The sequence below is a fragment of the Arvicanthis niloticus genome, chromosome 2 (genome assembly GCF_011762505.2).
Source record: "Arvicanthis niloticus isolate mArvNil1 chromosome 2, mArvNil1.pat.X, whole genome shotgun sequence".
Taxonomy (NCBI): domain Eukaryota; kingdom Metazoa; phylum Chordata; class Mammalia; order Rodentia; family Muridae; genus Arvicanthis; species Arvicanthis niloticus.
The window spans coordinates 83,028,116-83,043,335 of NC_047659.1; the positions used below are offsets into that span (position 1 = coordinate 83,028,116).

At 36.6% G+C, this 15,220-nt stretch overlaps 1 protein-coding gene across 1 annotated transcript in view; it reads right to left on the bottom strand.

The window, feature by feature from the left end:
* The window catches only part of LOC117703198 (uncharacterized), a 175,182-nt gene that overhangs the window by 150,925 nt on the left and 9,037 nt on the right, over positions 1–15,220 (bottom strand). Inside the window, 5 exon segments of the mRNA XM_076929414.1 lie at positions 1,676–1,748; positions 2,673–2,706; positions 4,469–4,533; positions 13,484–13,621; positions 15,000–15,106. Coding sequence (XP_076785529.1) covers positions 1,676–1,748; positions 2,673–2,706; positions 4,469–4,533; positions 13,484–13,621; positions 15,000–15,106 — 417 coding nt within the window.

A 15,220-nucleotide genomic window follows, 5' to 3' on the forward strand; every position in this document is an offset into this window, starting at 1 on the left:
GACTGCTGAGTCTTGGTTCAGTCAGACAAGATGCACCTAACCCTCAAGAGACTGGAGGCACCTGGGAATTTAGAGGTCTAGTGGAGTTGGAGTAGATGACAGAGTTCTTGTGGACACAGGGGTGGGAAGGAGGTATGGGAAGGGAATAAAATTTGGAGAAAAAAAGAAATGAATAATAAGAAAAGAAAAAAGAAAATATCCTGAGTGAGGTAACTCAGAACCAAAAGGACATGCATGGTAATAAGTGGATATTAGCCAAAAAAAGTACAGAATACACAGAAAACAACCCACAGGATTTAAGGTTAACAAGCCCAAGTACCCAAGTAAGGATGCCTTAATCCCACTTGGGAGGAAGAAGAAAGCAGTCATGGGGTGAAGAGAGGGGAGGGACAGGGATGTGGATGGGAGAGGGAACAGGGAGAGGAAGGGGAACATGATCAGGTATTGGGGGGAGGTCAGGAAACAGGACTGAAGCCCTGAGGGCCAGCAGAAAGAATGGAAACAGGCAACCTTGGGAGGGGGTCCCTCTAGAATGTATACATGAAAATTTCCAAAAAAATAAATTAAAAATATTTAAATTTTAAGCTTGCTTTGGGACATGCTAGATAAAGAGGATCATACCACCCCTGGAACTGAAGGATGATTTGGGCAATGTAAAAAGTTTGCATCCTCAAATAACAGTTTTCAATTCTAGAAGAGTAATTGTATGTGATCATATATTATGTCCTTATATCTACTAGTATTATGTAAGAAAGAAATTTAAGATCTTGTTTAAAGGTTCATGCAGCATTTCCATCAGCCTATAAACAGCATAGTAATTCATTTTTTTAATTATGCCCTATAAAATGATACTTCATGTTTGAATGAAATAAATTATTATGAAAATATCAATCTATCACTACCCTTTCAGATGGTTTTTAAAGAAATCCCTTTGAAATGTATTTAAATCTGTATCTATTATCCACATTAGAAGAGAAAAATATGGTTAAAATCTTGATCGGCTTTTTCTACAAGTTCCAATAAACAAACAGATGATGGGGAATTGGTGTGTACTAGAGAGCAACTCTGAATGTTGGGGTTGGCCCTGCAGATATGCAGTAGGACAATTTCTATGTGTAAATTACAACCTGGATTGAAGGTCTAACCCTAAAAGGAGACATGAAATGACAAAATTAATGCCTTCAGCTACTACACAAGGACATGAATTAAAGTGGATAGCCTGAGACAAATGACATGAGATTGCTGAAAATATTATTAAAAGTAGATATACATCTTCCATAAATATTTCTGTGTCCTCTGGTGGGAATATTTTCTGCATTGTGTTTCTGTAATAAATATTACATATATTACATGAGAATGAGTAATGAATCACAGTAAGTGGATTTATCCAAATATCATTGACCTTATTTGAAAACTACTTTGCTATGAAAATTGTTTCTAATATAATTATCTTAATGTCTTTCACTCAAAAGAGTTGCTTGATCTTAGTCATTTATCAAATTAAAAAAAATTAATTAGTTACTAGTCACAGTCTTGGGAAAATGTCTTTTTTAGTAACTATTATCTTTCTTGTCAACAAAATTAGAACAAGTAGACCACTACAGAATTCCAAGAGTAAACACCTGAGAAATACATTTCTGTACAAACAAATCAAGTTTAAGAAGCACAATTTTACCTCATCATCAAAATCACATGCAGTCTCACTTGATTTAGGCAAGGTGGATCCAGAAGTAGAATCATTGGGGTGCCTACAGAACAAATCCACAATAAAAATGAGTAGGTAACCTCTTAAAATGTATGACGGTATGCATATTAAGTGACATTTCATAATAATAATTTATGTGAATAGAGATTGACTTCTTATTTACAACAAAAAGTCCGAATTTCAGGGTTTTTTTTTGATGCTGTCTCTTCCAATCTAGAAATGGCTAAATATGTTTAGACATTTTATTCCATATCAATAGTGACAACAGAAATGTTGGCAGGGCCTTAGATGAACTTGACTTCACAAACTGCCTAAACTGAATGCACATTTCAGAACCTATTCAGTGGTGCACAAAATTTATGCTACTTTAATCCAAAAGAGAACCTGCTTCAAAACCCATGTTCTGTTCACCCAAAACACTGATGTCATATTGTTCTGCAATGAAAGCAGCTATGGAACAAGAATTATTAATCCCACTTCACCTTAAAACAAAAGGAGTTTCTTGAAACATTTTAAATTAAAGTTAATTGTAATACATACATACATACATACATACATACATACATACATATCCAAATGTGTATATCATCATTGGGAATGGCATTCCCAACAAGAACAGAACAGAAACCTTGTAATAAATTTTCACTCAATACTTAAATTTGATGCATTGTATATAGTATTGAGGCCTTCATGGACTCCTGTCAATCTATGGAAATGAGTAAGGAAATACATGAGAAACTAAGGCAGTCTGTTAGCCAAAGCATGAAAGCACTATTCTGAATGACAACTATACAATTAGAAAAATAACAGTTATAATGGAAAATTAAATATTTATTAAGTGGTTATAAGAAATAAATGTCAAACATAAATATCAGTGGCACTATAGAGTAGAATACTACACAAATACTTTTTCATTTATACATTAGATGATTAGGAAACATGATTATTATAATTATATGATTCTTACGTGTCTAATGAATTCTCTACAAAATTCCTGTATCCTGTTAAAAAAAAAGAAATATATTTAAATAGAAAAATTAAAAATCTAAAATGTTAAAAATATATGATTCTGACAATAGGAAAATGGATGAAACTAGAAAATATCATCCTGAATGAGGTAACCCAAACTCAGACGCATATGCTATGTAGTCACTTATTAGTAGACATCGCTATAAAGCACAGGATAACCACACTATAATTCACAGATCCCCAAAACTAATAAGGAGGGCCTAAGGCAAAGTGTATGAATCTCACTCAGAAGGGGAAACAAAATAGTCATCAGAGATAGATGGAGGAAGGGAATTGGGTGGGAGAGAGGGTGAGGTGGGAAACAGGATGGGGATCAGGTGTAGGTAGAGGAGCTGTGGGAAGGGGTTGTGAGTGAGAATGGTAATTGATGCATCTCTTGGAGTAGCTGAAGTCTTGGGACAGGGGAAGTTCCAAGGAGTCTATGGGAGTGATGCTAGCTGGGATTCTTAACCAGCAGAGAACATGGAGACTGAAGTGGCTACCTCCTGTAACCAGGTGGGACTCCAGTGAAGGGGATGCGGGGGGGGGGGGAGGGCATCAATCCACACACAAAACCTTCAACCCAGGGATAAAGAGGGAGACAAGATTGAAGGAAAGTTCAGTCAATGACTGGCCCAGCTCTAAACACATCCGATATAAAACAGCAAATCTCTGACACTATTAATGACACTCTGCTATGCTTGCAGACAGGACCCTAGCATAACTCTTCCACGAGAAACTTCACCTAGCAGCTGATGGAAGTAGATGCAGAGACCTACACAGCCAAACATGAAGCAGTGCTTGGAGCATCTTGTCTAAGTGTGCAGGAAATATTGAGTGAGCTGGAGGGGTCGAGGACATCACAAGAAGACATACCAACCTGGGATTACAGGGGCTCACAGAGACTGAACCACTAACCAAAGAACATGCAGGGGCTAGACCTAAGCCTCCTCCATGTTTGTACAGATTCACAGTTTAGTCTTCATATGGGTCCTCTAACGATTGGAGCAATTGGAGCAAATATTGTTCCTGACTTGGTTGCCTGCTGTTGGATTCTCCTTCCCATAACCAGACTACCTGGTTGGGCCTCAGTGGGAAAAGATATGTTTCAGCCTACTGAGACTGGATGTCCCAGGTTGGGGTGGTAACCAAGGGAGACTTTGTCTTCCCTGAGGATAAAGGAGGGGAAATGAAGGGAGAGAATTGTTAAGGATGGAACGAGGAAGAAAGGAGTGATAGGGACCGTAATTGAGATAGAAAGGAAATAAATAAACAAGTAAATAAATTTTAAAATGTATTTGAAAGAATTCCCATTGAAAAAGAAGACACGTGGTTCTGGATTCCACCCCCAGTTCTACAAGAAGTTACTGATTTTAATAAAGAAAGCTGCTGATTATGTGCTACATGTGTCTAAGCTCAACAACTAAAAAAATCAGAGAAGCTTAAATCATGAATTCAAAACCAACTTCAACTACACAATAAGGTGGCAACCAGTCTGGGATAACTGAATCATGTTTGGACATAAACAAATATGTATTTATTCAATAAGGTCACTTATAAAAGAGACAACTTTGGTGAATGATAACAAAATCATGACAACAGAATTTTAGTACTCTTGCCTAAATTAAAATATTCATAATATGTGAAGCAGTTTCAATTATATATGCTTAGAACAGAAGTAATAAAAGTGTTGGTTTGCATTGGATGTGTGCTGTCCATAGTTTAATATTCACTTATCATTATCATAAGCCTTACCTGGAGTGCCATCTTTATGTTTTCTACATAACTTTTCATCATAGTTCATGAGAATCCCTCGACTACTGCCATATGCACAAAAAAACATAAAATTACTATTAAAAAAAACATTTTTATACCATAGTAAATTTTTCAGAATGTTAAGAGGCATTATAATAATAATTAAATAAAACCCAATGTGTTATTTCCTATCACTCTTATAATCACATATTACAGCTATCCAGAAATCATGAAATCCCCTCCTTTTTTTTTTTTTTTTTTTTTTTTTGGTTCTGTTGCTGTGATAAAATAGCCTAACAAACAAAAATGAGGGGAAGAAGTGTTTATTTTCACTCACAATGGTATATCATTGTTGCAGAAAGTTTGAGGCAGTAGTTGCAGCACACCCACCATCAAGAACAGAAAGAAATGAATTCAAATTCATGCTCCTCATTTACTCTGTTCTAACACAGTTCGGGACACCTGCCTAGGGAATGGTGCTGCTCAAAGCAGGCTGAAAATTCCCACATCTATTAAATAAAGACAATTCTCCACTGACCAACCTACAGGTCAATCAAATGTACAGGATCACTCTCAGACATTTCCTTTTCAAGTGACTTTAACCTGTGTCACTTCTAAGTAAGGTTAAGTACCACAAGCCCTAATTTTGACTGTTAGATGCTTCCATATAATTTTATGGCTTATAATTTAGAAAAGTGAGCTATTTAACAGCTTGAAAATTGAAGCTTTTTATCACATGATTTCTTTCTGTTGACTGTGCTGTGCAGTATTACTGAATTCTAAATCACCAAAGGATGAAAATTAAAATTTTCTAACACCACACCTTGGTTACCTGCAGCCCTTATCTACCTAATCAAACTCCAAACCTGTGGATTCTTGTTGGAATGATTGATTGTCCTGTTTATCTCCAAATGCTTTGGAAGATAAAATCATATTTTATACATAGATTCCAATGGCACATGACGTGAACTAGCTCTCTTAAATATAGTCTGAAGCTGGCAACTACCCAGGGAAAGATGACATTGGGTCTCCAAGCCCCTAGGAAAGAATGCTGCACAAAATGCAACAGGATATGGTGTTATGGTTCTAGCAGTAATAAATAAAGACTCCTGATGTTTCCTGCAACATGATTGGAACATTCATAACAGCTTAGAATGATCCCAATCCACAATTTCTATCAAAAGAGATGAACAAATTCAAAGTTAATGAAACTTTAAGGTCTAGGATTAAACAACCAGTGGACTCCACATCACATTCTGAATAAGTAAGAAGGAACAAATTGCTAGCTATGAGCTTGGCATAAGCTAAAAGGCCCAGCAGCCAAAGGAAAGCACTACTACTGTGGGACTAATAGCTCAGATAAAATCTGTTCAATGTAAGTGTGAATAACTGAAAAGTATTAGGGATCTGATTTAACAAATGCAACCTAATTATTAAGGTCAATCACTATTGTTCTCTAGGAGAAGAGCTAATATCAAAACTGTACCAACAGAATCAGTAGAAGCAAAAGAGTGACTAGAATTTCTTCTCCATCTTTGTTTTGAAAGACAGCTCTCTTTCTGGGAGTTAAGAAACCCAGAAAACATTATTTTCAAGATTCAAATAATAATAAATGGGAAAAAATATCAGAGAAAGAAAGACAACTTTTTGCTTAACTGTGCCAGAAGAATGAAACAGCTAGAGACCCCCACCTGGTCTGCTCCTCTGTGGACACCTGATTCCTCCCAAGACATCCTAGAGGGTCCACTAAACCCAGAGCTGCAGAGGTACCACTAAACCCAGAGCAGCAGAGGAACAACTAAACTCAGAGCAACAGACAACATATCCTGAGACAACCTAGAGGAGACACTGAACCCAGATCAGCGGACAACTAGCTGTTCTGCTACCTTGGAGACACCATATCCTGAGTCAACCAAGAGGTACCACTGTACTCAGAGCAGCTGAAGAAGAGCACAGAGACAACTGGACCCTGAGGAGATCAGACACAAGCACGATAACTGGAAAGGCAGACTTAAGTGAGAGACAGTGAGTACAGGTAGCACTAGAGTTAACCAGATGGCGAAAGGCAAGTGTAAGAACTTAAGCAACAGTATCCAAAGTTACATGGCATCATCAGAACCCAGTTCCCCCATCATAGCAAGCACGGAACACCCAATCACACCTGAAAAGCAGGAATCAGAATTAAAATCACTTCTCATGATGATGATAGAGGACTTCAAGAAGGACATAAATAACACTCTCAAAGAATTTAAGGAGAACACAGGCAGACAGATAGAAGCCCTTAAAGAGGAAACACAAAAATGTTTTAATGAATTGCAAAAAAACACAACCAAAAAGGTGAAGGAATTAATCAAAACCATCCAAGAGCTAAAATATGGGAGTAGAAACAATAAAGAAATCACAAAGGGAGACTATCATGGAGATAGAAAACCTAGGAAAATGATCAGGAGTCATAGACACAAGTATCACCAACAGAATACAAGAGACAGAAGAGAGAATCTCATGTGCAGAAGATACCATGGAAAACATTGACACAACTGTCAAAGAAAATGCAAAATACAAAAAGCTACTAACCCAAAATATCCAGGAAATTCAGGACACAATGAGAAGGCTAAACCTAAGGATAATAAGTATAGATGAAGGTGAAGACTCCCAATTTAAAGGACCAGTAAATATCTTCAACAAAGTTATAGAGGAAAACTTTACTAACTTACAGAAAGAGATGTCTATAAACATACAAGAAGCCTACAGATCTCCAAATAGCCTAGACCAGAAAAGAAATACCTACTGCCACATAATAATCAAAACATCAAATGTACAAAACAAAGGAAAAATACCAAAAGCAGTAAGGGAAAAAGGTAAAGTAACATATAAAGGCAGACATACAAGAATTACATCAGATTTCTCACCAGAGACTATAAAAGCCAGAAGATCCTGGACTGATATCATACAGACCCCAAGAGAACACAAATGCCAGCCCAGACTACTATACCCAGCAAAACTCTCAATCAATATTGATGGAGAAACCAAAATATTCCATGACAAAATCAAATTTACACAATATCTTACTACAAATCCAGCACTTCAAAGAATAATTGATGGAAAACTCCAACACAAGGAGGGAAACTACAACCTAGAAAAAGCAAGAAAGTAATCTTCGAAAACCGTAAAAGAAGGTAGCTACACAAACATATCTCCACTGCCAATAACAAAAATAACAGGAAACAGCATTCATTTCTCCTTAATATCTCTTAATTTCAGTGGACTCAGTTCTCCAATAAAGAGACATAAAGTATCAGGCTGGATACATAAACACAACCCAGCATTTTGCTGCATACAGGAAATGCACCTCTGTGAGCTCAGAGAAAAAAGGATGGAAAACAAACTTCTAAGCAAATGGTCCCAAGAAACAAGTTGGAGTAGCGATTCTAATATCAAATAAAATCAATTTTCAACCAAAAGTAATCAAAAAAGATAAGGAAGGAAACACTTCATATTCATCAAAGGAAAAATGTACCAAGAGGAACTCACAATTCTGAACATCTATGCCCCAAAGGCAAGGGCACCCACATACATAAAAGAAACTTTACTAAAGCTTAAAGCATACATTGCACTTCACACAATAATAGTGGGAGACTTCAACACCCCACTCTCAGCAAAGGACAGATCATGGAAACCAAATCTAAACCGAGACGCAGTGAAACTAACAGAAGTTATGAACCAATTGGACTTAACTGACATCTATAGAACTTTTCATCCTAAAACAAAAGAATATACCTTTTTCTCAGCACCTCATGGTAACTTCTCCAAAACAGACCATATGATTGGTCACAAAACAGGCCTCAACAGATACAAAAAGTTTGAAATAATCCCTTGTACCCTATCAGACCACCATGGACTAAAATTTGTCTTTAATATGGACAATAACAACAGAAAGCCCACATACACGTGGAAACTGAACAATGCTCTACTCAGTGATGACTTGGTCAAGGAAGAAATAAAGCAAAAAATTAAAGACTTTTTAGAATTTAATGAAAATGAGGATACATCATATCAAAACTTGTGAAACTCCATGAAAGCAGTACTAAGAAGAAATCTGATAGCTCAAAGTGCCCACAAAAAGAAAGTGGAAAGAGCATACACTAACAACTTGACAGCTCACCTGAAAGCATTAGAACAAAAAGAAGCTAATATACCCAAGAGTAGTAGACGGCAGAAAATAATCAAACTCAAGGCTGAAATGAACCAAGTAGGAACAGAAAGAACTATACAAAATATCAACAAAACCAGGAGCTGGCTCTTTGAGAAAATCAACAAGATAGATAAACCCTTATCCAGATTATCCAAAGGGTGCAGAGACAGTCCTCAAATTAATAAAATCAGAACTGAAAAGGGAGACATAACAACAGAAACTGAGGAAATTTAAAAAAATGTCAGATCCTACTACAAAGTCCTATACTCAACAAAATTGGAAAATCTGGACAAAATGGACAATTTTCTAGACAGATACCAAGTATCAAAATTAAAATAGGAGCAGATAAACCATCTAAACCATCCCATAACCCCTAAAGAAATAGAAGCAGTCATTAAAAGTCTCCCCAACAAAAAAAGTCCAGGGCCAGATGGTTTTAGTGCAGAATTCTATCAGACCTTCAAGGAAGACCTAACCCAATTCTCTTCAAGCTATTCCATCAAATAGAAACAGAAGGAACACTACCCAATTTGTTCTATGAAGCTACCATTATGCTCATACTCAAACCACAGAAAGACCCAACAAAGAAAGAGAACTATAGACAAATCTCTCTCATGAATATTGATGCAAAAATACTCAATAAAATTCTCACAAACCAAATCCAACAACACATCAAAACAATCATCCAGCATGATCAAGTAGGCTTTATCCCAGGAATGCAGGGATGGTTCAATATTCGGAGCTCCATCAATGTAATCCACTATATAAATAAACTCAAAGAGAAAACCACATGGTCATCTCACAACATCCCTTCATGTTAAAAGTCTTGGAAAGATCAGGAATTCAAGGCCCATATCTAAACATAGTAAAAGCAATATACAGCAAGCCAGTAGCCAACATCAAACTAAATGGAAAGAAACTGGAAGCAATCCCACTAAGATCAGGGACTAGACAAGGCTGCCCACTCTCACCCTACCTATTCAATATAGTACTGGAAGTCCTAGCTAAAGCAATTAGACAACAAAAGGAAGTCAAAGGGATACAAATAGGAAAGGAAGAAGTCAAAATTTCACTATTTGAAGATGATATGATAGTATACTTAAGTGACCCTAAAATTTCCACCAGAGAACTCCTAAACCTGATAAACAACTTCAGCAAAGTAGCTGGATATAAAATCAATTCAAATAAATCAGTAGCCTTCCTCTATTCAAAGGATAAAGAGGCTGAAAAAGAATTTATGGAAATGACACCCTTCACAATAGTTACAAACAACATAAAATACCTTGGAGTGAATCTAACCAAGCAAGTGAAAGATCTGTATGACAAGAACTTCAAGTCTCTGAAGAAAGAAATAGAAGAAGATCTCAGAAGATAGAAAGATCTCTCATGCTCCTGGATCAGCAGGAATAATTTAGTAAAAATGGCCATCTTGCCAAAAGCAATCTATAGATCTATAGATTCAATGCAATCCCCATCAAAATTCCAAATCAATTCTTCATGGAGTTAGAAAAAGCAATTTGCTAATTTATTTGGAACAACAAAAAACCCAGGATAGCAAGAACTATTCTCAACAATAAAAGAACTTCTGGGGGAATTACCATCCCTGACCTCAAACAATACTACAGAGCAATAGTAATAAAAACTGCATGGTATTGGTACAGAGGCAGGCAGGAAGATCAATGGAATAGAATTGAAGATCCAGAAATGAACTCACACACCTATGATCACTTGATCTTTGACAAAGGAGCTAAAACCATCCAGTGGAAAAAGGACAGTATTTTCAGCAAATGGTGCTGGTTCAACTGGAGGTCAACATGTAGAAGGATGCAAATCAATCCATTCTTATCTCCTTGTACAAAGCTCAAATCCAACTGGATAAAAGACCTTCACATAAAACCAGATACACTGAAACTAATAGAAGAGAAGGTGGGGAAGACACTCAAATACCTAGGCATAGGGGAAAAGTTCCTGAACAGAACACCAATAGCTTATGCTCTAAGATCAAGAATTGACAAATGGGACCTCATCAAATTGCAAAGCTTCTGTAAGGCAAAGGATATTGTCAATAAGACAAAACAGCAACCAACAGATTGGGAAAAGATCTTTAGCAATCCTACATCTGATACAGGGTTAATATCCAAGATATACAAAGAACTCAAGAAATTATACTCCAGACAACCAAATAATTCTATTTAAAAAATGGGGTACCGAGCTAAACAAAGAACTCTCAACAGGGGAAATTTGAATGGCCGAGAAGCACCTTAAGAAATGCTCAACATCCTTAGTCATCAGGGAAATGCAAATCAAAACAACCCTGAGATACCACCTCACCCCAGTCAGAATGGCTAAGATCAAAACCTCAGGTGATAGTACATGCTGGCAAGGATGTGGAGAAAGAGGAGCACTCCTCCATTGTTGGTGGGATTGCAAGCTGGTACAACCACTCTGGAAATCAGTCTGGTGGTTCCTCAGAAAATTTGACATAGCATTACCTGAGGATCCAGCTATACCACTCCTGGGCATATACCCAGAAGATGCTCCAACATATAATAAGGACATATGCTCCACTATGTTCATTGCAGCCAGAAGCTGGAAAAAACCCAGATGTCCCTCAACAGAGGAATGGACACAAAAAATGTGGTACATTTACACAATGGAGTATTACTCAGCTATTATAAATAAAGAATTCGAGAAATTCTTAGGTAAATGGATGGAACTAGAAATTATCATCCTGAGTGAATTAACCCAATCACAAAAGAACACACATGGTAATTACTCACTGTTAAGCGGATGTTAACCCAAAAGCTTGGAATAACGAAGACTCAACTCACAGACCACATGAAGCTCATGAAGAAGGAAGACTAAGTGGGGATGCCTCAGTCCTTCTTAGAAGGAGTAACAAAAATACTCAAGATAGCAAATATGAAAACAAAACATGGGACAGAAACTGAAGGAGGGGCCATCTGGAGACTATTCCACCTGGGTATCCATCCCATGTACAGTCACCTAAGCTGGACACTGATGTGGATGGCTGGAAGTGCATGCTGACAAGAACATGCTATAACTGTCTCCTTAGAGGTCTGCCAGAGACTGACACATTCAGAGGAAGATGCTCACAGCTAACCACTGATATGATCAAGGGTTTCCCAGTGGAGAAGTTAGAGAGAAGACTGAAGGAGCAGAAAAGGTTTGTGACCCCATGAGGAGAGCAACAATACCAATCAACTAGAGCTCCCCAGGGTCTAAACTGCCAGCCTGGGAGCACATAGGGAGGGACCTATGACTCCAGCTGTATATGTAGGGGAGGATGTCCTTGTCGGGCATAGGTGGGAGAGGAGATTCTTGGTCCCATGAAGGATGAACACAGAGTGGAAGGGAATTTGAGGGTGGGGAGGTGAGAATGGGGACGGGTTTAGGTGGGGGCATATCCTCATAGAAGCATGAGGGGGGTTGGGATAGGAGGTTTCTGGGTTGTGGGGGGAAGTGGGGTAAGGGGATAAAATCTAAAATGTAAATATAATACCAAAATAAAATAAAATAAAATAAAATAAAATAAAATAAAATCTCCAGCCTGAGAACACAAAGCGAGGGACTCATGGCTCCACCTGTATAGCTAGTTGATGGTGGCCTTGCCAGACATCAGTGGAAGTGGACAGCCTTGGTACCTAAAACTTTGGATTCCCTAATGTTGGGGAATTACAAGAGCGGGAAGGCGAGAATGAGAGGATGTTGGAAGCATACCCTCATAGTAATTGGAGGAGGGGGGATGGGGTAAGGGGATAGGCATCAGTGGAAGTGGAGGGCCTTGGTGCCTGAATGTTTAGATTCCCTAATGTTGGGAAATTTTAGAGCAGGAAGGCGAAATTGGGAGGATGGTGGGAGCACATCCTCATAGAAACTCCAACAATTATATGGATTGGGTATTAGGTCTATCTTGCAGCTTACTGACATAAATTGGTATTGTTATGCTCTAACTGTATTGTGAGAGAAAAGTTTTATTTTAACAGGAAGGGTGATATGTAGGAGGAGCTAATGTGGGAGGAGTATGGAGAGGAAGAGGAGGAGTAAGGAGAAGAGGAGGAGTAAGGAGAGCAGGAGGAGAAGGAGAGGAGGACCTAGGTGATGAGAGAAAGAGAGAGTGGGGACAGACATGGAGGCGGATGTTCACATGTCTCCGCCAGTCAAGGATGGTTGATATATCTAGGTTGAGTATTAGGTTACATTTCTGATTGATACTGAGTATTACCAAACTTATAAAGCCTTTGGTTAACATTTAAAAAATGTACAAAAGCAAAAAGGAGAAGGGGGTATGGGATGGGGGTTTTCTATGGAGGGGAAATGGGGAAAGGGGCTGGCATCTAAAATGTAAATAAATTATGCAATAAAAATGAATAAAAAAGAAAAAAGAATAAAATATCTAATTAGAATATTAAATATCTGACTATACAATATATAATATTAATATATATATATATATATATATATATATATATATATATATATATATATGGATCCATAATGTTATAGTCTGGAAAGTCTCACACAGAGATGTAGGTCAGTGCCAAAATTGGCCAAAACAGATAAAGTACTTGATTCAATCTTCAGCATTTCCAAACCAGGTCAAGAGATAAAAAAAAAATCCTCCCTTTTTTCTAATTCTAACAGTATATATTTTTCATATTGGATAATCATTTCATATTGGATAATGCTCTTCCAAAAAAACTAGAGTCAACAATGAAATACTGTGTGAGAGAAGATAAAGATTTTGTGGTTAATTTGAACTACTAGTTAGTGTTTACTAGGGTTCTAATGCAAATACTTACCCTTTACTTGTGCCTTCAATAGCATACCGTAAAGCAGTCCATCCAAATACATCTTTAAAGAAAAAGTCAATGCCTTCATCCAAAAGTAGATTGACCATATCTTTTGAGTCCCATCTAATGGCATATAAGAGTGTGTTTCTGAATTAACACAGAAATAGTTTCATTATTTAGTATTTTAATTAACAATGTTAATACTTGGGTATATTACAAATTTACTATCTTGTTTATCTGACTGGAATTGACCTTTTTATTACACATAAATACTATGGAAAGCAAGAGTTCGTTTTTATATATTGTGCCCAAAGACAAAAGGAAAGCATGGGTAGGGAGCTTTCTGTACTGCACATACTGTACACACTGCATAGACTGTATATGTTATGTGCTGTGTATACTATATATGCTGCATATACTGTCTATACTGTATAAAGCAGGTGTACTGTAAATGCTGTATTGCTGTGTATACTATGTATGCTCTGCATGCTGTATATAATGTATATACTGTGTTCTTAATGGGATAAATGTGTAGTACTCATTCTTAATTAAGACTCCATTTTCTCTAGTTTAGTGTAATATACTTATTAATCAGTTAACTATCAAATCATTGAAAGCTATCTTCTTTAAGCAATAAAATATTATAAAATATTCTATTCATAATAACATTCATTGTATCTTCACATAGTAATGATAATATCATGTGCTATAGACAGCACTAAATGTTAAATAAATGATATCACAAAAATCTTTCCAAAATATTATCCTTCTCATTATATTTGGTAATACAAAACATTTAAAACATACACCTAGCAACTAATTATCCAGCATTGTAACCAATTTATGTGTGAATCTACATCTATTCACCTATGACGTAGCTTCATTAAACTTTATCATAGTGAAGCTAATTTACTTTTCTTTCTCAGTACTAAGTAAATTTAAATACATCAATACCAACTGAACATAAAGAGGGGTGGGCTTGAGCAGTATCCTATAATAACAATTCTTAGCCACCGAAAGAATATCTAAGCTCATTACTGTTCAAATGAAGGTAATTGAGTGGTAGTGTCATCTTATCTTTAGATGGACTGTCAAATCTTTTTTATGATTACTATAACATTTTATAGGACAATTATATAAAAGAAAGTGGAAATACCACAAAATGATTGAGTCATATTGTGTTCAAACAATATGAATGTGTATCATATTGTGTTCAAACAAATGTTCAAACTTTAAAAACTAGTAAAACCAAAATGTAACCTATTACTGTTTTAAGATTGATTGGCCAACCAAACAAAATATCAAAGAAGCATCAATAATTGTAAGGAGGTATGAAGCTTATTATAAATGATGCATGTTGCTCACTTCCACATTGCTTTTCTTACCTAACCAATAAGACAGATGACTAATTGATATGTGATCATTGAATACCTCTATTAGTCTTCTATCAATTTGTTATTTCTTGGCTGCATGATTACTGTTATTTCAGTGTGCCACTCATTTTTTAAAATTCAAGTGATAATACCTTTTCATCTTATCAAATACATGTATATTTGCCCCATTCTTTACTAAAAACTTTGCCATCTCTATTTTGTTTTCCTTGAGAGCCAATAAAAGTGGTGTAAAGCCATCCTGCAAAACAAAACAAAACAAAACAACCTGAAATGCAAAAACATTACAGTTTTGAACTGACTTGAGTTTTAATACTGACAGAAGCCTGATATGGCTCTTCCCTGAGAGTTTTTA